The sequence below is a fragment of the Acomys minous genome (genome assembly GCF_964271855.1).
Source record: "Acomys minous genome assembly, chromosome: 1".
Taxonomy (NCBI): domain Eukaryota; kingdom Metazoa; phylum Chordata; class Mammalia; order Rodentia; family Muridae; genus Acomys; species Acomys minous.
The window spans coordinates 36,442,818-36,470,450 of record NC_140483.1 but is presented as its reverse complement, the minus strand read 5'-3'; the positions used below and the strand labels follow the sequence as shown (position 1 = coordinate 36,470,450).

Below are 27,633 nucleotides of genomic sequence, written 5' to 3'. Positions count from 1 at the left end.
AGGTGGTCCTCTCCTCTCAAGATGGCACTATTGGGAGCTAGTGAACGCGGCAGGAGAAGAGCCTACCAGAGGCCATTAGGACTCTGGAAGGTGCCAATGGAGGGGCCTGTTTTATTCCATTCTTTTCTCCTTTTGCTTCCTTGCTATGAAATGAGGACGTTGTTCTCTCACAGACTCCCAAAGTCTGTGCCACCAGGACTCAGGCCCAAAGCACTGGGGCCAAGAAGTCATGGGCTAGAACATTTCAAACTATAAGCTAAAAACAAAACTTTTATCTTTATAAATTAATTATCTCAGGTATTTCAACCTGACTAATATTCCTAGCATAATCTACTCATAACTGATCCTGTAAGTGCTTAAAATCCAATCACCATTAGACACACTTATTTACCATAATAATCACAGTACTGCTTTACCAGGACAATAATTTGTTGTTCTAAGTATCTCGCCCTGGTGGCCTTCCTGCCACATTCCTTTCTCTGAACATTTGTAAACTTGAGTTGAAATAAAGGCAAACTCAGCTTGGTTTTATGAGCTACTTCCAAAACTAAATGTAACCACAAGCAACTCTCAACTTAGTCCACAGGTTACAGTTTTCAGCCCTCATCTTTACTTGGCGTGAATCTTCGTGAATCTTCTACCTTCACAATTCTTCTAACTTTTTAGATTGTTTTTCTTTTTGAAACAGTACTTCATGTAGCCCAAACAGATTTCAGACTTACTATGTAGCCAAGGCTGGCCCTATTGCCTGGTCCTCCTGTGGCCATCTCCTAAATGCAGGGACTAGAGGCATGTGCCGCCATAAACACATTTTGGAGTTTTTGTTGTTGTTGGTTTGTTGGATTGGTATTCAGTTTTCTGAGACAAGATCTCTCCATGTAGCTTTAGCTGTCCTAGAACTCACTATTGGACCAGAGAGCTGTCTAAATCTGCCTTCTGAGTACTGAGATTAAAGGTGTGAGCCACCATACCCAGCTCAGGTTTTTGCTTTTTTGTTTTTGTTGTTTCCGTTTTATAAAAGATGATGGTTAGTACTTAGTGAAATAGATGAAAGGTATAAATTCAAATTTTCATGGAATTAGAAGCATCTTATTTTATTTTGCGCGCGCTCTCTCTCTCTCTCTCTCTCTCTCTCTCTCTCTCTCTCTCTCTCTCTGGGGGAGGGGTGTAAGCCAGGGGCTCATGGCTTGTGTCAGGTATCTTCCACTATTGTGCCCTACTTTACTTTTGGAGACAGAGCCTCTTTCTGAACATGGCACATACTGTTTGGCTAGACTGACTGGCTAGCAAGCTCCAGGATCTGCCTATCTCTGGCTCTCCCAACCCTGCGCATGGGGAGCAAACATAATGTTTGTCTTTTCTATGGGTGCTGGGCACAAAAGCCAGGCACTCACGCTTGCATGATAAGCATTTTACCCACTGAGTCATCATCTAAGCCCCAGGACTACAAGCATTTAAGTGTTTCCCAGCACATATAAAAGCACAAGATATATCTTATTTATACAAGTAAGCCAGTCCTTTTGTTAAAAACTAACACTCAGGCCTACATAGCACATTTTCTATCTTCCTTCTGCCAATACTGTTTCCAAAAGGATCCTATATTGCCACTGGGCACAGGGTTGAAGCAAGTTGAAAAACCTGAACTAGGTTTGCTTTCTTCTTTTTCTTCTTCTCTTTTTTTTCCCCTCTGTTTAGCCTTGGCTGCCCTAGACTAACTCTGTAGGCCTCGAACTCACAGCAATCCACCTGCCTCTGCCTCCTGAGTGCTGGGATTAAAGGCGTGTTCCACCATGTCTTTCTTCTTCCAAGACAGGATTTTGTTACATAGCCACCCTGGCCTTGAACTCATGACCCTCCCGCCTCGAGCTAATATTTCTCTCAAGGTCTTAAAGCAATCCCTAATGCTGTTATTTTGATATCTGTTCTACCTCACATGCATTAGCCTTCAAATGGACAGCAGTGCAGGAACCAGAAGGCGTCACCTGTACAAGTAGCTGGAGAACTGTGCCAACCGCTTAGCCAGTAAAATCCCATTTAACTCTAATTCTGCAACGCCTACATCGTGTTCCTCAGTGGTCTCTAGTTCATCGTCATCCAGCTTTGGGAGAGTGTCGTGGTCAGTAAAGTCAGGAAGCATTATAGTCAGAAAGTTTACCATCCACTGAACCATAGCTATGTGCAGTTCATCCACCTGTTGAAATGATTGCAATTCAAACAACCATTTTAAAAAAACAAAGGCTATATTATGTTTAAATAATAAAAACAGGAAGGAGGCTGGGGAAGATGATTTGCCCTTTGCAGCACTTGTAAGCAAGAGACTTCAACTAAATGCTGGGTGGGCATGCCTGTATCCCTATAATTTCAGTTCTGGGAAGCAGAGACAGGGATCCCCAAAGCAAGTTGGCTAGCAAGACTAGTTATATAGGTCAGCTCTGAGTTTGGTGGAGGGATCTTGCCTCAATGACTAGAGTAGATGAGGCACTGAAGAAGCTATTTGGCATCAGTCTCAGGCCTTCACACATACACTCACATGCACCTACACATACACACATGAAACACACACACACACACCACTTACATACACATAAAAATAAAACAAAAATAGGAATGATCATACTCATGTCCAACTTTCCACAACCCACAATTCTTAAAGAAATCATATACTTACTTAGCTACTGTAATCCTATTTTTTTTTCTTTTCTCACTATTATGTGTTAAACTAGTTTTTACTTCTTCATCTTGACCAAGAGTGTTAAGTCACTAAGGTTCAAGTTGCCAAATTGTGCCCCAAGGCATTCTTGCTCTACGAGTAACTCGTTGAGATGTATGTTATAAGCAGTCTGAAGCTGACAGCCCACAGCTTCTTCATCATATCACTTTTGATAATATAGTATCTTTTCAAAGTTTGTTGGTTGGTAGTTGTGTAGAAAGTCAACATCAAATACAAACAAGGGAGTGATGGGTAGGAGGCGCGGAGGTCCTCGGGCTCACACATAAATAAGCACGAGGGGAACCTGGAATGTTAGCATACAGGGTTGTTCCTTTTAGGGGAGGAATGCAAGGCCTGCTATCCACCCAGAAGGCAGACATGAGTTCTAGCCTGGTGACCTCTGTGCTATCTGTGTGACCAGAGGCCACACTGGATCCTCATTGCATCATAAGCTTGTTTCTCTCAGTTACTCTACAGAGTCTATCCTGCAGAAGGCATCACATGTGTGTTACAAACGATGGTTATGTAGTCACATCTGACTTTTATTTAGCTTACTTTGTTCCTTAAAGAGTTTTATGTCCACTTTGCTGTGCACACAGGATTGAGTTAATTATCACCAGAAAAGTTTTCACCCAGTTGTGCTGCGTTTACATATGCCTAAAATAAGCCACGCGGTGTCAGACTTTTGAAGTTTGAACCAGCATCGTGTTGAACCCAACTGCCTTCTTGCCTTCCATAGGTCATTATTCTATTGGCCATGGTGGTCACAGAGGCTCCAGCAGTGATGCCCCCTCTGGGTCAAGTCAATGAAGTACAATGCTCAGCAAGCACATGCATCCTGTTAGTGAATCCTTTCAATCAGGTAAAAACTAAAGGAAGCGGAGGAGCTGGCTCAAAAGTTAAAAGTACATGTCGCAGTTGCAGAGGACCCAAATTCAGGTGGCTGACAAACTCTTACAACTCCAGTTGAGGAGATCTGATGCTTCTGGCCTCTTCCAGCACCCACATACCTGGGCACAAACCTCACACATGCTTGCTCACGAGAGAGAGAGAGACAGACAGACAGAGAGAGAGACAGAGACAGAGAGACAGAGAGAGACAGAAAAAGACAGAGAGAGAGAGAGAGAGAGAGAGACAGAGAGAGAGAGAGACAGAGACAGAGAGACAGAGAGAGACAGAGAGAGACAGAGAGAGAGAGAGAGAGAGAGAGAGAGAGAGAGAGAGAGAGAAGACAGTGAGAGAGAATTAGTAAATGAAATGTACTAAGGAGAGGACATTTTGTAAATCCACTGCTGTTTGTAGCTCCATCTTGGTGTGAACTGGCTGCTGAAAACTGATCACAGACCAGCAGACTAGCTTTGTTTGTTTGTTTGTTTACTTACTTACACACTTGTGTGTGCGTGCATGCGTGTGTTTGAGACAAGGTCTTCTTTGTAGCCCAGGCTTTCCCAGATCATACTATGTAGCACAGATTGGATGCAAACTGATGAGGACCATCTTCCTGCCTGAGCTTCCTAACTGCTGGGACTATAGGTACACACCACCATACCCCACTGAATTACCTCTTTACATAAAAGCCTGAAAGTAAATTTCAAATCTGTTACAAAATGAACTGAGAAACTATCTTAAAATACGGAAATACTACTCTAGCTACTGTTTGCAAGAACAACCAATGGATGTCGTGGCCAGCGGAAAATTTTACTAGTCAGTTAAAAAGAATCCATTGCACAATTCACAGGCTCAAAAATGAGTGCCGTCATGTAACAGATGCGCCTAGCGATGAGCTTCACTTCGGATCTGAGTCTCTTTCTGAGCTATAGTTTCAGCAAAAAACATCAAAGTAAGCTGAGCTTTGAGGAGACCTACAAGAGGCTTTAACCAGGACCCCAGCCTGCAGGTAGAAACAGTTAAGAAGCAGCACTGGTGGGACTGTTTGATCATATCAGTGTTTTGAACCATTTCAAAATTGTTTTAAACTATTTTAAGTCTTTTGACTTTTGTATATATTTTATAACAGAAAGTGTATTCACAATTCTGATATGCAAGTTAGAAATAACTTCTTCCTCAAATCATTTTTGCTAAGAGAATTACAGAATAAAGCACTTGTTATATAAGCTTGAAGGCCAGAGTTCAAAATCCAGGTAAAAACTGGGTAGGCATGGTGGCCTGCTGTTCCCCAGTGCTCAGAAGGTAGAAATGGGACCCCAGAGCAAGCTGGCTAGCTAGACTAGCTGAGTTGGTGACTGAATCCATGAGTTCCTGATGCTGTGAGAGAACCCTCCTCAACAAATAAAGAGAAAGTAAAGAAGACAACACCAACCTGTGGCCTCCACAAACATGCTCATACATATACTTGCAAACACACATGCACACAGGCAAACACACTACATGCATGGGCAAAAAATAAATAAATAAAATGCTACAGACTAATGCTTCAGACAGGCAAATAGCACAGAGAAAACAGAACAAAGCCAAAGAAAAAACGGCAAAAAACTGGTGGTTGAAAATGGATTAGAAAGTGAAATGCCTGGTTGTTGGAGAAAAAGACACACTCTTCCACTTTCAAACACCCATGCTTGTAGTCACCAGGGGGCATTTCCAGTGTCTGACATTGCTTACATGGACTAACTACACTAAAATACCCAGTGTTAATAAGGAAGTATATAAGGATGTTCTCAAATGATCCTGTGGCAAAGAATGAATTCTATAAAAGAGAACAAATATATGACTCTGTGGGTCTCGATGGTGTAAAGCGAGCATTTGTGGAAAGGCTTGCTGGAGCAATGCCTTGAGGTCCTAACAGTGCTAGAATGTCTTCCCCATGTCGTCAGACAGAGCTCGAGTCCGTCACGTGATACCCACTCTGCTAAACTTTATTTTTCCATTGAAAATCATTTGAATAATTACTATATAAGCTTCCATTTTGCTCTTCCCACTGCCTACTTCAATTGGGCCTTGTTTTTCCTTGAAGAAAATCCCCAACCAAAGCAAAATTGGATCCTGCAAAATCCATACAAATACATACGTGACGAAGAAGTTCAATGTTACCATTGCTGATTTCATTGCCTATCTTCAAAAGCAATTGTTGAATCATGTCAAATATATGTCCTTGGAGTGACCTGCAGGAACAAAGCAGGCAAATTAAATGTAAGAAACTTGACTAGGGTATACAAGTCACCATCTGTGAGGGGAAAGGGGATTGATTTAGCAGGAAAGGGGGGGGGCAGGGTTGAGAAGTTTTTGAGAATTTAGGCAAACGTGATTCAAAGCCTTGAACTGCTAGATATGTTGGTTAGGTTGGAACAGTCTTCCTAACTCCTAGACAGATGTCAACTGGCATGATGCACTTGGGACAGTGTACCTGCAATGTTCTCTCTTGACCGTGAACATTCGTGCACCTGGATGTTCCCTCCTAGGCTAGGAGGACCTTCTTGTATAATGCTAACTAATTTTAAAATCATCTCAGTGATTGGCTGGCTTCGTGACAATGTGCAGAATCAGTATGGTCCACTCCCCACTGAAAACGATGAGAGTTAATTTTTAAAAACTAAACTACTGAAAGCTTCCGGGGCAATCCAAGATGGTGGCTCCTATTGTGCCATGCACAGTGTCTGCGACTGAGCTGATGGACTGGGCTGGGAGCTAACAGAGCACCGGAACTGGAGTGTCCTGACTGAGAGGGGTCCACACTGCGTGGAGCATGGGTGGGCCTGGCCTTAGGCCCCCAAAATTCCACCAGAAAATTCCTATAGCTGATAACACCTCCAGCAAAGTGGCTGGATACAAGATTAATTTTTTTTTTAAAAAATCAGTAGTGCTTCTGTATATAAATAACAAATGGGCTGAGAAAGAAATTAGGAAAACCACATCCTTCACAATAGCCACAAATAATATAAAGTATCTTGGTGTAACTCTAACCAAGCAAGTGAAAGACTTACATGAAAAAAACTTGAAGTCTCTGTAGAAAGAAATTGAAGAAGATATCAGAAGATGGAAAGATCTCCCATGTTCGTGGATTGGGAGAATCAACATAGTAAAAATGACCATTTTACCAAAAGCAATCTACAGATTCAAAATGCAATCCCTATCAAAATACCTACACAATTCTTTACAGACCTTGAAAGATCAATTCTCAACTTCATACGGAAAAACAAAAAACCTAGAATAGCTAAAACAATCCTGTACAATAAAAGATCTTCCAGAGGAATCTCCATCCCAGATCTGAAGCTGTACTATAAAGCCACAGTAATAAAAAATGGCATGATATTGGCATAGAAATAGGCTGGTTGATCAATGGAATTGAATTAATGACCCAGAAATAAACCCACACACTTATGGACACTTGATTTTTTTTTTTGACACTTGATTTTTGACAAAAGCACACAATGGAAAAGAGATAGCATCTTCAACAAATGGTGCTGGTCTAACTGGATGTCTACATATAGAAAAATGCAAACAGACCCTTATTTATCACCCTGCACAAAACTAAAGTCCAAGTGAATTAAAGACCTCAACATAAAGCCAGACACACTAAATCTTTTAGAAGAAAAAGTGGGAAGAGCTTTGAACTCATTGGCACAGGGACAACTTCCTGGTGAGAACACCAATAGCTCAGATCCTGAGATCAACAACTAATAAACGGGACCTCATGAAACTGAAAAGCTTCTGTAAGGCAGGAGACACTATCAAAAGAACAAAGCGACAGCCTACAGACTGGGAAAAGATCTTCACCAACCCTACATTAGACAAAGGGCTAATATCCAAAATATATTAAGAACTCAAGAAATTAAACACCATCAAACCAAATAAACCAATTAAAAATGGGGTACAGAGATAAACATAGATTTCTCAATAAAGGAATATTGAATGGATAAGAAACACTTAAAGAAATGCTTGTGCTTGTCGGGCCATGGTGATGCACGCCTTTAATCCTAGCACTTGGGAGGCAGAGGCAGGTGAGGCAAGCCTGGTCTAAAAAGTGAGTCCAGGACAGCCAAGACTACACAGAGAAACCCTGTCTCAGAAAAAGAAAGAAAGAAAGAAAGAAAGAAAGAAAGAAAGAAAGAAAGAAAGAAAGCAAGAAATGCTCAATGTCCTTAGTCATAAGGAAATGCAAATCAAAGCAACTCTGAGATTGCATCTTACACCCATTAGAATGGCTAAGATAAAAAACTCAAGTGGCAGCACATACTGGCAAGGATGTGGAGAAAGGGAAACATTCCTCCACTTCTGGTGGGAGTACAAACTTGGACAACCACTTTGGAAATCAATCTGGTATTTTCTCAGGAAATTGGGAATAGTGCTATCTCAAGACCCAACTGTACCACTACTGGGCATCTACCTGAAAGATGCTCCACCATACAACATGGACATGTGCTCAATTATGTTCATAGCAGCCTTATTCATAATAGCCAGAATTTGGAAACAACCTAGATGTCCCTCAACCAAAGAATGCATAAAGATTGTGGTACATTTACACAATGGAATATTCAGCTACTAAAAACAAAGAAGTCTTGAAATTTTCAGGCAAATGGATGGACTAGAGATCATCATCCAGAGTGAGGTAACACACATGGTATACACTCACTTATAAGTGGATATTAGTCCAGCATAGATGTCCTCTGAGAGACTCCATCCAGCAGGGGATTGGGACAAATGCTGGGACTCCGGGTGAGAGGGGTGTGGAAGAATGGGGAATGGAAGCACACAGAGCATTCAGGAACCCTACAAGGAGACCACCAACACTGGAGGATCTGGACCAAGGGGGGCCTGCATAAACGGTTGCACCAACCAAGGACAATGCATGCCGTAAACCTAGACCCCCTGTTCAGATCTAGCCAATGGACACCTCATTCTCCAAGGTTGTGGGGAGAGCGGGGACTGCCTCCGATATGAACTCTGGTGCCCCCGATTTGATCACTTCCTCCTTGGTGGGAAGACCTGGCAACACACAGAGGAAGGGAAGGCAGGCTATCGGAATGAGCCCTGATAGGCTGAGGTCATAAGGTGGGGGAGGAGGTCCCCTTCTGTCAGAGGTCTAGGGGAGGGGACTAGGCTATAAGAGGGAGGGAGGGTGGGAACAGGAAGGTACAAGGGAGGGGACAACAATTGGAATGTGATATAAGTAAACTATAATAAATTAAAGAGCACTGAAAAAAAAGAAAAAGAAAGCAAGCTTTCAGAAATGATGAGAAAGGGGAAGAAACAATGGCTCAAAATCACCCAATTTTATGGAAAAAAACAATACAGGTTAGGCAGTCTCCAAACACAGGGCTGTAGTCCATCACCCAGGGGAGTCAGACAGGAATTTAAGGCAGACCTCTCGAGGCAGGACCTGAAGCAGAAGCCGTGAAAGCAAACTGACCACTTGCTTACTCCCTGGGTCACTCTCATAAATCATTAATTAAGAAATTTGCTATAGGCCAGTCTTATGGGGTCCTTTTCTCAGTTGTGACTTGCTCTTCCCAAATGACTAGAGTTTGTGTGGAGTTGAACTGCAACTGTAAGCTGAAGTAAACTCTCATCAAGTTGACTGTAGTCATGATGTTTTATTACAGCAGGAGGACCCCTAACTAACACATCCTTTTTTCAAAGAACCACCTTTTTATGCAAAAGTAGCCAACACAATTAATAAACACTTAGCTCAATGTGCCAAGAAAAAGCAGGGGCAAGGTCCAGTGACTCCATTCAGAAATGAAAGAAGGGGCAGAGGTGCTGACTTTTGGAAACAAGGATGAGGATGCAACTGAAGCTCAGATGTGGCTTGAGTGTGTCCCTCCATGGTTACTGTGTTAGAAGCTTGTTCTCCACGCAGTAACATTAAAAGGTAGCAGACACTGAGGCTGTAGAAATGGCTCTGCTGTTGTTTGTTGCTCTCCCAGAGGACCCAGGCTCAGTTCCCAGTGCCCACATGAGGGCTTACAATCGTCTGTAACTACAGTTCTAAGGGACCTGATGCCCTCTTCTGACCTCCATAGGCACCAGGTCCACGGACATACATTTGGGCAAAAGACCCATACACATAAAATTAAATTTTTTAAAAAAAATTTTTAACCTGTAATCCCAGCACTCGGGGAGGCAGAGGAAGGAGGATCTCTGTGAGTTTGAGGCCAGCCTGGTTTACAAAGTGAGTCCAGAACAGCCAAGGCTACACAGAGTAATCCTGTCTGAAAAAAAAAAAGTAAAATAAAATACAATTTTAAAAATATGTTTTATAATGATTTGTTTGTTTACTATGTATACAGTATTCTGCTTGCAATGTATGCCTAACACCAGAAGAGCGCAGCAGATCACATTATCGATAGTTATGAGCCGGTTGCTGGGAATTGAACTCAGAACATTTGGAAGAGCAGCCTCTGAGCCATCTCTCCAGACTCCCTTAAAAAACTCTTTTTTTAAAAGAAGTAATATAACCTTTGAGATTCAGATATGCAGTTAGGGTCCGCCAGACCCCTCCGGGAATAATATACTGGAGAAGAAAAACAATAGCTATTAGAAGAGGTGGCTGGTACCTGGCGTTTCTTGATTTGATAGCAAAGTAAAATTTAGAACTTTGCAAAACACGAACAGAATCTGACCTGAAGGGCCTGGCTATCAGTGGGGGGCTAACCCACATGTGAACATTGCTCAATATAAAGCCAGAAAATCTGGACAGTGCTTCTCGCAATGGACGTTTGTGAGAACAGAAGAGAGAAGCCCGTCAGCGAATGTGTAAGGGGCACCTACTGAAGGATTGTGTAGGGCTGGTATAGCTATGGAATGCTGGGCTGGTGTCCTGCCACCTGGGACTACACGACGGATCCAGGCCACCAAGACACCAAGACACCGCTAGGTGGAGAAAGGTCTTTCTTTGGAATGGAAATTGACAAGGTGGAAACTCTAGCAGAGCCAGAGCCTGCAGGGGAGCTTAAACACAGGTTAGAATCCGGATGCCCAGGACAGAAGGGCACAAGGCAGGGCACCTGCAACAGGACTTTTGGGTTTTGGTTTGGTTTGGTTTGGCTTGGTTTTGTGTGTGTGTGTGTGTGTGTGTGTGTGTGTGTGTGTGTGTGTGGTTTTGTTTTGTTGTTGTTGTTGTTGTTGTTGTTTTGGTTTTTCAAGACAAGGTCTCTCTGTGTAGCCTTGACTATCCTGGACTCGCTTTGTAGATCAGGCTGGCTCGAACTCACAGCAATCCACCTGCCTCTGTCTCCAGAGTGCTGGGATTAAAGGCGTGTGCCACCACCGCCTGTCTACATCTATAATCTTATCTCCCAAAGGAAAGCACCCAGGTAAGAAGGCCATTCAGAGGCACACCAGGCTTCTCAGGACCTGGGAAGGCCGACCAAGGCTCACACAGGAAACTGAACCCAGCAGCGCTCCAGCAGGCGGGGCTATTTCACACAGTGTACTTTCACCCAGCCCAGTTCTCCTTCTTTAATTAATACTCACTGTCACTTTAAGGAAGCCAATTCTGCCCTCCTCTGTTCTTGGTCCGTATCCCCCTATTGTGGTTTGAATAAAAATGTCCCCCATAAACCAGACAAGGTGGCACACACCTGTAGTCCCAGCACTCTGGGAGGCAGAGGCAGGGGGATCTCTGTGAGTTCAAGGCCAGCCTGATCTACAAAGCGAAACAAAACAACAAAAAGAATGGCCCCTGTAGGCTCATTTATTTGAATGCTTCACACTAGGCAGTGAAAGGGTTAGGAGGTGTGGCCTTATTGGCGGCAGCTCCTCACTGAGGGCTCCGGGGCCATGTCTCCCTCTCTGCATGCAGGTGTGGCCTTATTGGCGGCAGCTCCTCACTGAGGGCTCCGGGGCTCCCTCTCTGCCTGCAGATCAGGATGTAGCTTCCACCTATTCCAGCTGCCGCACTTCCCACCATGATAATGGACCAAGCCTCTGAAACTGGAAGCCACCCTCAATTAAATGCCTCCTTTTATAAGAGCTGCCTTGATCACGGCGTCTCCTCACAGCAGTAGAACCGTGTGTGACGCTCTTGGCACTTGTTTTCATTTCCCTCCCCCGAGGAACACAGCTGCGCAGTCCGTGGCATCTCTGTGCCTCGGCCTTCTGAGGGCTGGGAATAGCCTTACCTGATTATGTCCTGCTGGCTCTCCTGCCACCCACCCCTCAGCCACAGTGGCCGCCGCCGCCGCCTCCTCCTCCTCCTCCTCCTCCTCCTCCTCCTCTTCTTCCTCCTCCTCCTCCTCCTCCTCCTCCTCCTCCTCTTCCTCCTCCTCCACCTCCTCCTCCTCTATCTTTTCTCTGTCTCTCCAATACTAACTACTAGTTTTACCCTGAGGGGTTTTTTCTTTACTTTTTTCTTCCCACTCCCAAATACAGTAACTGATATTAATCAGTGAGTATAATACTATCAGTACCCTCCCCCAAAGTGAGGCACTTACAAGGTGACTTTTTTAATACTACTGTATTTTGGATAGTGGGCCTATATTTGATAGTGATTACTTCTGCAGCAATATTTCTTTCGTATGAACTGTTTATAATGGAGAAATGCAGAGAGATGAAGCATATTAGTATTGACTAAGCCTACAGCTGGGGGAAGGGATATAAGCTAGATTGGATGCGTGGGCTAGGCTATGCTTTTTTTTTTTTCTCCCAAGGGTTTGTGGGGTTTTTTTTTAATTAATTTATTTATTGTATGTGAGTGTTTTATCTGTAGAAGAGGGCATCAGATCACATCATAGATGGTTGTGAACCACCAAATGGTTGCTGAGAATTGAACTCAGGACCCCGGGAAGAGCAGGCGGTGCTTGTAACCACTGAGCCATCTCTCCACGCCAGGGTTCATGTTTTGGGATCTTAGCTTTTTGCATGGTCATGAAACCTTTAGGGGTAGGGCTTACTAGGAGGTAATTAGGTCACGGGCGTGCTCTCAGGGGATTCTGGGTAGTTCCTACAAAGAGTTGTTGCTGGAAAAGAATGAGCTGGATACCTCTGGCTTGCCATGTGACTCCCTCCCTCCTGTATGCATTCCCACCATGATGCTCTTAGTTATATCCCTCAACAGAATTGGTACCACGCGGTTCAGACTTTCAGCTTCCAAAACTGTGAACAAAACCAAGCCTCTTTTCTGAATAGAGTCCAGCTGCTGGTGTTTTGTGACAGTAACAGAAAGCTTGCTTCACTATAATGTACAAAGCTTCGTTTTGAGGAGAATGACAAGGTGCTTTGCCACTGACTACAGCCGCCCACACCTGGGAGTGGGGTGGAACAACTAGGTTGTTACAGTGGGCCTCAGAAGCATCCACCCCAGGGGAAGAGCCAGGGACTTACGTGCCCGTGTCCATGTCCATGTACTGTGGAACAGTGCCAATAATGTTCAACAACATGTCCAACTGAAACTTCATGTCATTAATTTTTTCATCAATTTCAAGCCACTCTTCAGGGGGCATACTAGAATGTTCTACGAGGTTCTCTAACTTCAAAGTACATATGTCCAGAGAAATAATCAAGTTTGGAAGAATTTTAGAGATACCTACAAAAATGGGGTGGGGGGAGGAGGGAACATTAGCAAACTACTTGTGACACCACTGTTTTAATACTAGATTATAAAATCTAGGCAAAGACAGACCTCTTTTTGTCTATCTTGTGCCAGAGAACCTTGACTCATTTCTGAAAGGACAGAATTGACATAAAATACCCCCAAACCAAGTTCTCAGTGTAAAGATGATTTATTTTTCCCAGAGGGACAAAGGGCAGGGAATAAGAGACAAAGACAAGAGATAGAAAGTGAGGGAGAGGGCTGGAGAGATGGCTAAGTGGTTAAGAGCACAGCCTGCTCTTCCAAAGGTCCTGAGTTCAATTCCCAGAAACCACATGGTGGTTCACTACCATCTGTAATATGATCTGATGCCCTCTTCCAGCCTACAGGTGTATATGCAGCCAGAGCACTGTATACATAATAATAAATAAACAAATCTTTTAAAAAATAAGAAAGAAAGAAAGTGAGGGAGAAGAGAAAAGGAACGGGGAGAAGGGGTAGGGATATTTGCACACGTGACGAAGCACTGCCTCTGAATAGAGAAGAGACAGATGTGACCATGAGATACGCAAATGTCAGTTTACAAAGGGAAACCTCATGTTAGGTGAGGTATTTAATTTTAACTGGGCATGCTAATTAGGTGATCCAAAGGGGGCTTTTGATTGCTAGACTTCAATAGTTTGATAACTGGGCCTTGTTAGTCAGGCTCAGGAGGAGGAACTGGACAAATAAGGGAATAGAACTCAGGGCTAGCTTTAGGAATGTAATCTAATAGTTTAGCAAGGCAGAGAAATGGGAGAAGGGCAAGGCCTGCCAGAGCCATGTTGGCCATGCTTAGGTCTACAAGAGCCTTCAATTAGTAAATAAAAAACAAGAAAAAACTCTGCAGCAAGTGCTTGTGTGACCATGGGATGCTTCTTTGATGAGCTTGTATTCTAGTTTTCTTTTTTTCCCCATGAAGAATCAAATGCATTAAGCTCAGAAATCACTAACTACAGTTTTCTGTCTGAAGGAGCAGTGATGATGAGCAGCTTCTCCCCGGGATAGTAAATGGCAGGAGAGAGGAGACATGGCTCTGAAGCCACTTCCTGGGTCACTGACTGGGTCTTCATGGCAACCTCTACACCCAAAGGCCCCTGAAGAACAGAGCCTGGATCCTACTGTTAACCCAGTGGACTACTTCATTGTGATGTCACAGAAGAAAATAGCTTCTCTGTGTCTCATCTCGTTTTTGAAAGATGAAGTGAAAATACTGCCTTCTTATAGGTACACAGAGAAATGACCATAAGCCAGCTGTTTGTCTCATGCTTGAGGAAAACGGTCCCACTGCACTCACCAGTGAATCAATAAGTAATCAGGAATGTACAAACTACCTTGAGAACTGTCCCATCATTTTGATTTCTTTGTTTTAAACCTACTACCTCTTTTTTTTTTCATTTTATTTAAAATTGTACTATTGCTACTATAGAAAATTAGGGCCATGTCTCTTCCTGTAGCTTTACATTGACCAACGCCATCAGTGGACTAGGGTAACCACAATCTTTTACTGAAAAGGATTCCCAAAGAATATACGATGTAGTGAAAATACATTGATGCACTTTTAGCATCTCCATGGGTTTGGGAGAATGGATTTTCATTATCTCCCATGTCCATCTTCTAAGGAGTGAGAATAAATTAGACTTCAGAATCTACTGAGGGCTAGGTGTGGTGGTGTAGTGGCGCATGCCTGAAAGCACAACACTCAGGAGGCAGAGGCAGGTGGATCTCTGTGAGTTCAGGGCCAGCCTGGTCTACATACAGAATCTACTAAGAAGCAGATCTGTAAGCATACTAGACTTCCACTGAACCCCAAAACTACCACACCATAGAAGGAATGGCGGTGTCCTGTCCAGCCTTCATAGGAAAGGAAGTGCCTAGTCTTTCTGCTACTTGATATGCTCTAGCAGATGGATATTCATGGAAGGCCTGCTCTTCTCTGGAGGAGGAATAGATGGGAGAAGGGAAGGGACCAAGGGGAGAGGAGGAGGGAAAACTTCAGGCTAGATGTTAAATAAATAAACAAACAAACAAAAATATTTTAATGTGCTGTTGTTTGTATTGACAGCATTCATTTGAGGATTTTTATATCTATGTTCACCAAGGGTATAGCTTTCTTTTTTAATCATTTGCTTCCTGCTTTGTATATCAGGATAAAGATGGCCTCACAGAATGATTTTGAAAGAATTATATCCTCTTTAACATTCTGAAATAACTTCATAGAAAAATAATAGTAAATATTTGGTAGGCATCTGCAGCAAGCCATCTGGCTCTAGGATGTATCCAGTCTCCATCTGCAGATATGAATATCTGTGTGTGTGTGGTGTGCTGTCGGCTGTGTTTGTTTGTGTACATGAAAGCCAGAGGGTGACATTGGGCACCTTGCTCAATTGTTCTCCACTTATGTATTTTAGATGGGGCCTTTTACTGAGTCTGGAGCTCACCAGTTGGCTAGACAGACTGGCCAGCAAGCCCCAGGGATCCTTCGGCCTCCACCTTCCAATACTGGGACTGAAAGCACACCTCACCACACCTACCTTACTAACATTGTAGCTGCGGGTGTGGGCTCAGACATTCATGCAATACAACAAGCACTGAGTCGGCCTCTATGCTTCCTTTCTGGAAAAAGATTCATCACCACCTTCCATAAAATAACTAATCTGATGAATGTGGACATACCCTACTTTTTGGTCCCTTTCATCTCCTACTATTAACCCTATACTTAAGGGCTAAAAGTTAAAGATATTTCTTGTGAGCATGTCATCTAACAAGCACTAGTTACAGGAAGCATAATGTATGTATAGATACCAAGGAATAATGTGAATAATAACTAAAGTATGCCAACAGCAGCTGGGCATGGTGGGTGCCCCTTTAATCCCAGAGCCGTGTCTTGAAAAACAAAAACAAAAGTATACCAATAGTTATAAAGTAAACAGAAGGAACAGCTGTCAGAGAGATATCAGAAAAGCTCTACAGAGGTAAATAGTGGCTGCAAACATTTTAAAAGATGAGTAATAATCATGTAGGTATCTCACAGAGAGGAATAGACCCCTAATAATAATATTACTGCTGCACTTAGTGATGATAACACTGGCTCCTGCTCAGAACAGTTTTAGAAGGGCTCTTGGTTCTATTAGTAAAGTAGTTTTCAGAGAGCTGTCTTAGCTATTCCCTGTATGAGATTATTGCATGAGTTTGGGAGACAGTGTCTAGGCCAGAGTGTGAAAGATAACTTATATAACATATTCAATAAACTGGCTATGAAATCACAATTTTAAAGTAATTACTGTTGTTTTTTTTTTTTTTTACTATGGTTAGCAAGTAGTCAAATCTCCCTGAAAAGCCTGAGAGAGACAGATCTATGACACATAACAGCGAGTGGGAATAGCGTGGACTGAAGGAATCTAACTACAAATCCACAGATGGCTTTAGCGATCATTTCCCTCACCCTGGGTTTCTTGGCGTAATGATGGGCAGCTAATCAATTTTTCCCCACATTGTGCACATGCATGTATGTATACTTCATGTGACAAAATTAGAGATGTCTCTTAAAAAGTGGGACACAGAGATCTTATTCTATTAAAAAGACCAACTCATGGAAAAGCTATAGCCATGATAAACACATTGGCCCTCAAACAGGGCACCCTAACATACAAAGCCAAGCTAGAAGACCGTTCCAAAGCAATAACTGATGACTCCAATTTTCTGTTTTACAAAATGTCTCAACTTTGGGTTGGTGAGAGAGGACCCAAGTTCAATTCCCAATGGTGACTGACAATCATCTGTAACACCTGCCTGCTCCAGAGGATTAGAGGCCCTCTTCTGCCTCTGCAGGCCCTGCATACATGTGATGCACAGCCATACATTCAAGCAAAACCAATGGGAACTTGAAAAGGCAAACAATAGAATGGAAGAAAATGTTTGCAGTTCACATGCCTAAAAAGTGATTTGTACCTAGAATAAAAGAACTCTTACAACGTAATAATAAAATGAACACACACACACACACACACATACACACACCAGGTACTTTCCCAAAGAAGATAGACAAATGGCTAAAGAAGTCTCACAAGAACATTTGGTATCCTTTATTACAAATCAAGATCACGATGAAACAGTATTTCACATCCACTGTGATGGTGAGATGGCCACAGTAGTACTGAGGAAGCAGAAACATCAGAACCTCTTAACTGCTTCTGAGGATATAAAACTGTGTCCCCCTGTCTTCAGAAAGCTAAACATAGAGCTGCCGTGGAGCTCCGTCCAAGAGAAACAGAAACAGAAAAGAGAGGCAAACTCAATTGCCTATCAACAGTTGAAACTATATACAAAATCAGGTGTATACATACAATTTATCTGATAGTTTATCTGGTCACAAAAATGATGGAAGGGCAGCCTTGGTGGCAAATAACTGTGCCCAGCACTTGGGAGGCTAAGGCATGAAGATGTCAAGTTTGAGGCTAAGCCATGTTTTTAAGAAAGAAAGAAGAAAAGAAGAAGAAGAAGAAGAAAAAGAAGAAGAAGAAGAAGAAGAAGAAGAAGAAGAAGAAGAAGAAGAAGAAGAAGAAGAAGAAGACGACAACAGTGTTCAAGGTCAATCTGGTCTATATAGAGATCATAAGACAGACAGAACTACCTAGAGAGACCCTGACTCAAAATAAGGGGAGACAGAGGATAAAAGATTGATACATGCTGTAAATATAAATGACCCTTAAATATATCATGATGCTACGTAAAGAAACATGGAAGGGCACAAGGCACATTTCTTTTGTGTATGAAAAGTCAAGTGGAACCGTATGGGATAGAAAGTGGAGTTCGGACTAGGGTATGGGTGAAGGGACAAAGGGGTAAGAACTGAAAGACACAGGACTCAGGAGTCATGGTGGCGTGTAATAAATACTGATCAGGAGTCATGGTGGCGTGTAATAAATACTGATCAGGAGTCATGGTGGCGTGTAATAAATACTGATCAGGAGTCATGGTGGCGTGTAATAAATACTGATCAGGAGTCATGGTGACGTGTAATAAATACTGAGGCTTTGACTGTGGGGTGCATGCAGACGCCTATGTATGTTGCATTTATACTTTCAACATGTGGCTCATATTATATATTAAACTATATCTCAGCAAAATGATATTCAGTGCTTTATTTTACTTGATTTTTAAAAACTGTAATAGTGTGTGCTTATATCTTAGATTTTTGTCTTGTTTTATTTTTATTTTTTGAGACAGGGCTTCTCTGTGTATCCCTGGCAGTCGTGAACTCACAGAGACCCTCCCACCTCTGACTCCCCAAGTGCTGGGATTACAGGCATATATCACCACACCTGGTTTCTATATTAGATTTTAACTCTTCTAACTCTAATTGTAATTACAGCTAGAATTCTTTACACTTCCAGGCAATCCCATTTTCCTTGTTTTGCTCACCGTTGTCACCGTTCATTCTTATTTCATACTCTTTGTAGAGACTGCCTATGGTTTTTGTAATTTCTTCCATGTACTGGTGCTCGGGCGGCAACTCCCCATCCATAGTCTTATGGCGACCAAATATCCCAAACCCAATGTCTGTCCAGTTTTCCTGTGTGTGTTTAATAATCTTGAGAGAATCATATTTGGACAACAGAAAATCCCCTGTAAACTTTTCTTTCTCCTCATTCAGCAACTAGAAAGTAAGGTAGAGAGGAACAGGGCGTTATTAATCACCACCCGCCCACCTCCATCCCTCGCGGTCCTCAGTCATCCTGGAGGTTCACGGGTTATTGTTAGTGTTTGTACTCTTCTTATAAGACTTTGGGGATAGACACACTCAGGCTAAAAGTCTCATTCTGCCATTTGCCATCGACAGCTAACTCTTAAGTACCTTCCTAGGCTTCCATTTTGGAATGTATGAGATGCAATCATAAAACCTCCATCATGAGCTGTCGAAAGAAGATAGTGGGTGAATTGCATTTTCAGCATCACAAAGTATTTAATAAACTAAATAAGAATTATTATTTCTTTTTGTTTGTTTGTTTGTTTGTTTGTTTGTTTGTTTGAGAGAGGGTTTCTCTGTGTAGCCTTGACTATCCTGGACTTGTTTTGTAAACCAAGCTGGCCTTGAACTCATAGCAATCCACCTGCCTCTGCCTCCCAAGTGTACCACCACCTCCTGGCCTATTATTATAATTTCTAATAAAGCACTTTTCAATTTTATCTATACATGTCAAAACTACCACAATAAAAGAAATCACTCAAATATACTGTCTTTAGAAAAGTCAAGTTCCTCAGTCCTGCAATTGTTACAAGTCGTTCCAAGAGAAGAGGAAGTGGGCATGCGCGGTGGTGTGCACCCGTGGCCCAGGACTGGGAGGCAAGAGGTTGGGAGGAACTCTAGTGTGTTCTTGGCTACATCGTAAATTTCAGATCAGAAATGGACCACTCCAGACCTAGTCTCAAAAGCATATACACACGAAAAATCACTTCTTGAGCTCTGTATGAGATTTCATTAGGTCATGAATTTTATATTTCTTCTTAAATTAATTGAATGCCATTATACATTTTCCTATGTTCCACTACTATAACATAATTGTGTGTGTGTGTGTGTGTGTGTGTGTGTGTATGGTATGGATGAGGCTTGAACTAGAGCCTTGCATGTGTTATACTTAGTGGTATTATAACATATCCCTGGCCCTCATAATAGTGACTTAATTAATCAAATTTATTTTCAAAGATTGAAGCTTTCAAAAGACATCCTAATAATGTATGGAAAAGATTATATATATATATATATATATATATATATATATATATATATATATATTTGTGTGTGTGTATGTATGTATGTATATTACATACACAATAAAATACAGCTTGGCCTTAAAAAGAGAGTAAATCCTGAAACATGAATGAACCTTGAAGGCAATATGCTGAGGGAAGTAAGCCATTCCTAGATGACCAAACCCTAGAATCAAATTCACCATGAATACAAAAATGCTTGCTGGGGCTGAGAACAAGCAAACACTGGGAGTTACTGTTCAATGAGTAGCATTTCAGTTTGAAAGGTGACCTTGTAGCAGTATGAATGTACTCCATGCCATTACACTATACACTTAAATGGTTAAAATGGTAAGTTTTATGTTACGTATATTTTCCCAACTTGTTCTTTATACAAAAGCTACATACAGGGGAGCAGAAACAATACTTATAATGGAAATTCGACCAAGAATCAGAGCCACTCTCATCACATAGCCTACCTTCATTTAACCCACAAATCTGAAGCAGAACTGAAAAATACTTAGACATATTTTAAAGGCTCCAGTAGTGATGCTATTTTTTCACTTTCTGCCACTCACAAACCTTGATATACCATTTTATAATTTATATGCATTGATATTTTGCCTGCTTGTATGTCTTTGTGAAGGTGTCAGATCTTGGAATTACAGACAGTTGTGAGCTGCCCTGTGGGTGCTGGGAATTGAACCCGGGTCATCTGGAAGAGCAGTCAGTGTTCTTAACTGCTGAGCCATCTCTGCAGCCCCTAATACAGCATTTGAAAGGAAGAACTGTGGCTCAGATGTGGGTGAGAGCCAGCACACTGGCCACCAGCCATTGGATTAGCAGACTATGTCGAGAAAGCCTTACCTTTTGGTACTCCTTGAAGTCTATAAGGGCTGCAGTGAACGGGTTTCCCTTATTAGGGATTACGATCTCCTTTCCACTGGAAGAGGAAAAAGAGCAATAAAGGTCTCAGAACAAGGGATGCACAAAGAAAATCTCAAGTCCGCACATGAACAACAGCATCACCTTTTACCTCTGCTATCTTTCAGTACAGTCTCCAGGCCCAGCCTCTCTCCTCATGAGCATTCCTCTTAAAATTCACAATTAGAAATAACAAATTCCAATTCTAACTAACCAAGTTACAGGGCTTACCACCTTCAGAGTATCTCTTTAAAGAGTGAGCTCTCGTTTTGAGAACTCAAGCCTGGGGTGTTCATAAGAATTTCTTGTTTCAGTCAATATGTATTATTAATAAATATTATCATTAAATAGCCTTAATAATTATGGCATATTTTCTAACCTGGTATCATAATCACTAAAGACACAGACACCTGTTATATTTTAGAATAAGCCTTATTTTCCTAGGCCTGGGCAGATATTAACTCCCTAAACTACCTCCCACTATCTCCCTGGCCCCACCCCATGCCATCTGCTATAATCATTTCTATCTGGGCTACTTCCCATCCACAATCCCAGAATCCTTGTTTATGCTGTTCATCTGGGCTGCTGCTTCCCATGTGGAACTCCAGAGTTCCTCCTCCTGACCACGTGGCTCTTTACAATAGTGATTCTCCTGTACCCATCTTTCTCCCCTGTGATCCTTCTGTCCCCACAGAGTCCTCAAAGCTTAGCTCCACCCCTCACTTCTGTCCTGCCCAGGTGGAGGCCTTTTATTCAGCAGATCAGGAATTAACTTCTTAGGCAAGGTTACAAATGTCATTATAGGGTACATGAGTGTCTGCTAGTCAAAGGCAGCAAGCTGACCTAGGGAGCAAAATAATAACAATCAAATACAAGGCACCAGACCACGCTGTTACAAACCCCCTTTTTGTCTAATTAAAAAGGCTTTAAAAAAACTGTACAGTAAGAATAATTATGAAATAAGTTATCAAAACCAATAGGTTTAAGGCTTATACTCATGTCTAGTCTAAAGGTATTTGGCAACCTTGAAGAAAATACCATCTTATCTTGGTGGGTCTAAAGTTTTGTACCTAAGTTATTCTCTGTCTTATTTTGTACCTATCAACTTAAAAACATCTCTCTAGACCTTAAAACATCTTAACTCCTAAGCAACTAAGTTTATAACTATCTGGTCTTAAATTCCATCAGAGACTTAAGAAGAAATAAAAGTAACTACCTAAGTAAACAGGAAGTGCAAGCTAGTAGCTTCCAAAAATAAAAAATAATGGAGACAGTCCATTGTTGGAGCATCATCATCAGCCTTTTGACCAAGTACATCTGACAGACATATTTGTGAAGCAGAAACTATTGTTGGAAGAAGATCCAACTGTGTTTTTTGTTGTTGTTGTTTTGGTTTGGTTTGGTTTGGTTTGGTTTTTGTTTTTGTTTTTTCAAGACAGGGTTTCTCTGTGTAGGCCTGGCTGTCCTGGAACTCTCTTTGTAGACCAGGCTGGCCTCGAACTCACTGAGATCTGCCTGCCTCTGCCTCTGCCTCTGCCTCCTGAGTGCTGGGAATAAAGGCATGTGCCATGCCCGACTACAACTGTGTTTTCAAATGCTGGTTTCAGTGCCTTCAGATCTGGTTACTGCCCTGCCATGGCTTTGTTATGAATGTTGGGCTATTTCCTGTAACCATGTGATGATAAGGAATGTTTCCCAGTTACCCCTGATTGGCTAAATAAAGATGCTGAAGCCTATGACTGGGTAGCTGCGAGGGAAGTGGAGCTTTAGGTGCCCAGGCTTGGGGAAGGAAAAGCTGGAGGAGCAGGAGAAGATGTAATAGGAGGAGAGGCTGGGAAGACAGGAGTCACCATGAGGCAAAATGGTGAACAGACTATGGAGCAGAAGCCGCCCCAGGAGTCATCAGATTGGCAAGTCGTTGACTTTATGTGGATTTTAAAAGGAACTAGGATTAAAATAGCTCAGAATCTGCCCATCATAGTGCCTACAGCTTAATAATAAATCATAGTCTCTCTGTATCAGTCATTGGGGAACTAGCTGGTTAAAGAAAACTGCTACTATAATAATTTACTGAGTTAATTAACTTAGAAAGAATATTTTTTTTATTTCACAATTTCTGCTAAATAACATACCACTGCCAACAATATATGAATGGACAGGAAGTCTAATGGAAAGCTATGACAACAGTAGGGACAGGAGTCTCAACTTCTTATGGAAACTTCCCTTTTGTCTCTTTGACATTCACAAGGAGAAAGTTGTTTTGTTTTTATTCTTTTATATTTTTATTTATTATTTTCTTAATTTGGGGAGTTTTTGTTTGCTTGCTTGCTTTGTTTTCCAAGACAGTGTTCCTCTGTGTAAATCTGGCTGCCCTGGAACTTGCTCTGTAGTCCAGGCTGGCCTCCATCTCAGAGATCCACTTGCCCCTCCTTCCAAACTCTGGAGTTAAAGATGTGTGTCACCACTGCCTGGCTATTTGTTTTGTTTGTTTGTTTTTTAAACAACAAAATAATATTTTTTTTGAAGCTTGAAGATAATTTTATTACAGTGTGGAAGAAAAACAACTGAGTAAGCAAGCTGAAAACCCCAAAAGCTGATGACAAAAAGAAGGCAGAGATGAGAGGAAAAGATTTTAGGAGCTGGGTGTGGAGACCGTGGAGCAGCACTGGAATGGGGGAGGAGAAGACGGTGTCTTCAGAAAAAACAGTAACAAGCTGGACATGACAAGTTGAACATGGTGGTGCACGCCTGTAATCCTAGCACTCAAGAGGCTGAGGCAGGAGATCACTGTGAGTTCGAGGCCAGACTGGGCTACAAAGTGAGTCCAGGACAGCCAAGGCTACACAGAGAAACCCTGTCTCGGAAACAAACAAACAAACAAAAAATGACAGTAACAAAGTCCAGTGTAGGAAAAGCATGCTTAAGCTTTTGTCTACTAATGACAAAAGAGACAGAATTGAGGGAGAGTCCAAGTTACAGTTTTAAAATTAGAACTCAGAAAAGCAGGCATGCTTAGCAACAGAGTCTTGCCAGTGACTGCGTAAAGAATGCTTATAAAAATAAGGTATCACTAAGTAGCCCAGGCTGGCCTTGAACTCTTATTCTTTCACCTCTACCTCAGCAGGCCTTACAGGTGACAGCTATCATAGCTAGCCTGAGAAAGTTCTCTTCAAAAGTTCCCGAAGAACAAGGGGGAGGCGCCTGCGCTTCCTCACGGCTAAGAGGGCTGCGCGAAGCCGCTCAGGGAGGTTCCAACTCTGGCTTTCAGAATTTTCACCTCTAGTAACTGGGAAGTCTTCTAAGGTTTTGAAAAACTGGAACTACTATATCAAATTTAAAATAGAAATGGTGCTTAAAATGTGTCTCTATGACAGTGCACTTATGGGCACATGAGTCTTCTGTCCTCAGGTGAGCCTCTCTAGAAACCCGCTCCCAGATGCTCCAGGGGTGTCCAGAGTGACCCATACGCAGTCACACCAAGGTTGACTATCAGCTTTCTCCTCTGTTTTCTGTCTAGAACGTGAGCGCCAGGACAACAGGCACCTGTTGAGTCACATGTGTAACAGGAACTGAGGTCACCTACTCCAAATGCATCCAAAATACAGGTTCCCACTAGCCTTCGCTGTGCACATATGACTCAGTCACGCAGCCTCATCTGAGCCACTTTATGGCTAGCTCCTTCCCCTTTCAGACGACTCTAGGCTAGGAAATACTCCATGGGGGAAAGTGCTTGACACACGAGCTTGGTGACCAATGGGTCGTCAGGACCCACAGAAAAGCTGGAAGCATTAGCAAACGCTGTCTGTAATGCCAGCATGGCGACAGGTTATCTAGAAGCTCTTGAGCTTACATGGCAAATCCTATCTCAAATGAGGCAGAAAGACAGGGATGTTGTCTTCTGAGTTCTGCAGGCCTGTGTACACACACACACACACGCACACAGAGACCATATACACTTGATGATCTTCCAGATGACCGAAGTTCCCAGGACCCAAGTGAAGCAAATCACAACAGCCTACAACTCCATCTCTAGGGGATCCAATGCCCTCTTCTGACCTCTTTAGGCACAAACATACATGCACATCACAGAGACAGAGAGACAGAGACAGAGAGAGACACGGGGGGGGGGACAAATGGAGTGATGGCAGTAGCACATGCCTTTAATCCCAGTACTCAGGAAGCAGAAGCAGACGGATCTCTGAATTTGAGCCTAGACTATAAAGTAAGTTCCAGGACAGCCAGGGCTACACAAATAAATCCTGTCTCAAAAAGAAAAGAAAAGAAAGGAGAGGTGGGGAAGGAAGGAAGGGAAAGTCAAAGAGTTGGAGCTGAATGAGGCAGCAGCAGTGTGGCAGGGCTGTCAGGAAGACTACATAGGTGTCCAGCACTGGGAAGCACCTGTGTCTAAGGTCCTTATGAAGAACATCACTCTGGGCCAATAATAGATGTTCTTGTGTACCCCAAACTCAGCGTTAGAGTAATTAATGATGGTGTTGGCTGAGTTACCAGACATACTGGAAGGAAAATCAGAAAAGCAAGGTTCTCGCAGACTCACACGTTAGCCCTGAAGAACAGCTGCCATTTGAGAATGCCATCCTTCATGGTCTGGGATCTGTCCTTTGTAGACTCCTCTGTACGCTCCACATCCTCCTTTAATCTGTTCATCAACGTTTTCCACTTTTCTGTCAATTTCTGCAGCGTTCCAAGGTCTCCAGTGTCCTGAAATGCAGAGTCAAGGTATTCATTTATCCATATAATAAACATCGGTTGACATGTACCAGGCCTTTGTTAATACTGAATTACTAGAAGAATTTATAGGAAGTGGGTCAAGGAGCTGAAAAGGTATTTTACTTCCAAAATCCCACCACTGACAGTACAGTAATGGGTTTTCTGTGGTATGTGTTATTAAGGACAAGAATTTTTCCTTTGCAATATGAACCAGTTCAAGGACAGGAACTGGAAAGCCAAGCAGACCCAAATGTAAATTCTAGACAGTGCCATTTAACCTAAAGTTCATCTTTATTATCCATAAAATAAAGACCCTAATATGTACCTCAGGGTCATCTTAACACTTAAATGACACTGGAGAAATGACTGAGTGGTGAAGAACAGTTTCTAATCTTGCAGAGGGTCAATCTGGAGTTCTGTTCCCAGCACCCTTCCTTATCTGGTGACTCATAACTGCCTGTAACTCCAGCTCCAGAGGATCTGATGCCCTTCCCTGGCCTGAGGGCACTTGCACACACATGGTACACATAGATTCACACAGGCACACAAATATGCACATAAATTTAAAAATAAATATAAAAAAAGGTCAAATGACTGGAAGGTTTTCCTCCCTCCAAGCCCTCTCTGCTCCTGAGTTCTTTCTCACTTTTCCTTAGTAAATCTACATTTGGCCACGCATGGTGGCACAGGCCTTTAATCCCAACACCTCGGAGGCAGAGGCAGTGGATCTCTGTGAGTTTGAGGCCAGCCTGGTCTACAGAGTGAGTCCTGGACAGCCAGGGCTATTACACAGAGAAACCCTGTCTCGAAAAACCAAGCAAACAAATAAACAAATCTACATTTGCTGTGCTCAAAAGGGAGGGACTTTAATGACTCTGGAAATGATTTGACTTGGTGAAAATGCACTAAGTGCCAGAGTTCAATAAATCAATAAATTTTCTCATAAAATTGTTTATGAATGTATCACTAATATGTCCTTTTTCCTCCATCTCTTCCTCTTCCTCTTCTTCCTCCTCTCTTTCTCTGTAGCCCAGGCTAGCCTCAAACTTGTGACCCTCCTGCTTTACCCTCCTGAGTTCTGAGGTTACAAGCATGACCCTCACACGCTCAACCACCACCTCTTACTTGTATTTTAGCTTAAGCCCTAATAAGTGACTAACTCTCTGGAACTCTGCAGTATTACTAGATGTGCTGCTTTGGTTACAATGGAAGACAATGTAACTAAAAGCCTTTATTCCTTCTCTTATATTTTTCATTCTGCACACAATAAAGCATTAAATATAGAACTGTACTTAAGAATCTATAGATTTAGCATTTTATCCATGACTTAGGTAAAGTAGGAGTTACCTTAGTTGACAGCATAATAATGAAATGCTTAGCATATTTATTCCAGCCTTTTTCACTGAGGTAGAGTTTTTTAGCCAGTATGACTCTATTTCTTTCAATTACCTATTTTAAAAAAAGAGTACTATAATCAGGAACCTAAAAGTTTTAAACACTATTATTTATTATAATGTTTTTACATATTGGTTTTTATTGTCATTAATTCAATCCAAATTTCTTAAATAATTAACTTGAATCACAAACTGTATAAACTATTGAACTGGAAGCAAAATTCAAGTTGTACTTGAATTACACTTCAAGGCTTCTGGGTAAGATGGAAAATCATAAACTGCCATCCAAATAAAGAAAATACAGACTAATCCAAACAGAGGGCAAGTTTCAGAATGTCACAAAGATAATGACAGGTTACCTGAAAACTGTTAAGAAGAAGAAAGACAATACATGGGAAAGCCCCCAAGCTGGGGCTAGAGAGATGGCCCAGTAGATAAAATGTGAGGACCTGGCTTCAAAAACCCAGAAACCAGGTAAAGCCAGGGTAGCAGTGTACTTCTTTACCCACAGCGTCCTACAAGACGGTGAATGCAGGAAAGACTCTGGCAGCTCGCAGGCCTGGTAGCCTTGTGTTTACAGTGGGGAGAGAGAGATGAGGGTA

The 27,633-nt window shown here is 42.2% G+C and overlaps 1 protein-coding gene across 6 annotated transcripts in view; it reads right to left on the bottom strand.

Moving 5' to 3' along the window:
* The window catches only part of AXDND1 (axonemal dynein light chain domain containing 1), an 80,039-nt gene that overhangs the window by 25,232 nt on the left and 27,174 nt on the right, over window positions 1-27,633 (bottom strand). For 5 of the 6 annotated variants that reach the window (XM_084772431.1, XM_084772428.1, XM_084772432.1 and 2 more), the window contains exons 13-19: window positions 26,985-27,086; window positions 25,465-25,628; window positions 20,853-20,928; window positions 18,660-18,894; window positions 12,989-13,190; window positions 5,736-5,829; window positions 1,983-2,191 (exon numbers count right to left, since the gene is read on the bottom strand). In XM_084772431.1, coding sequence (XP_084628557.1) covers window positions 1,983-2,191; window positions 5,736-5,829; window positions 12,989-13,190; window positions 18,660-18,894; window positions 20,853-20,928; window positions 25,465-25,628; window positions 26,985-27,086 — 1,082 coding nt within the window. The remainder of the gene's footprint in view (window positions 1-1,982; window positions 2,192-5,735; window positions 5,830-12,988; window positions 13,191-18,659; window positions 18,895-20,852; window positions 20,929-25,464; window positions 25,629-26,984; window positions 27,087-27,633) is intronic. The other variant, XM_084772433.1, reaches the window with a different exon arrangement.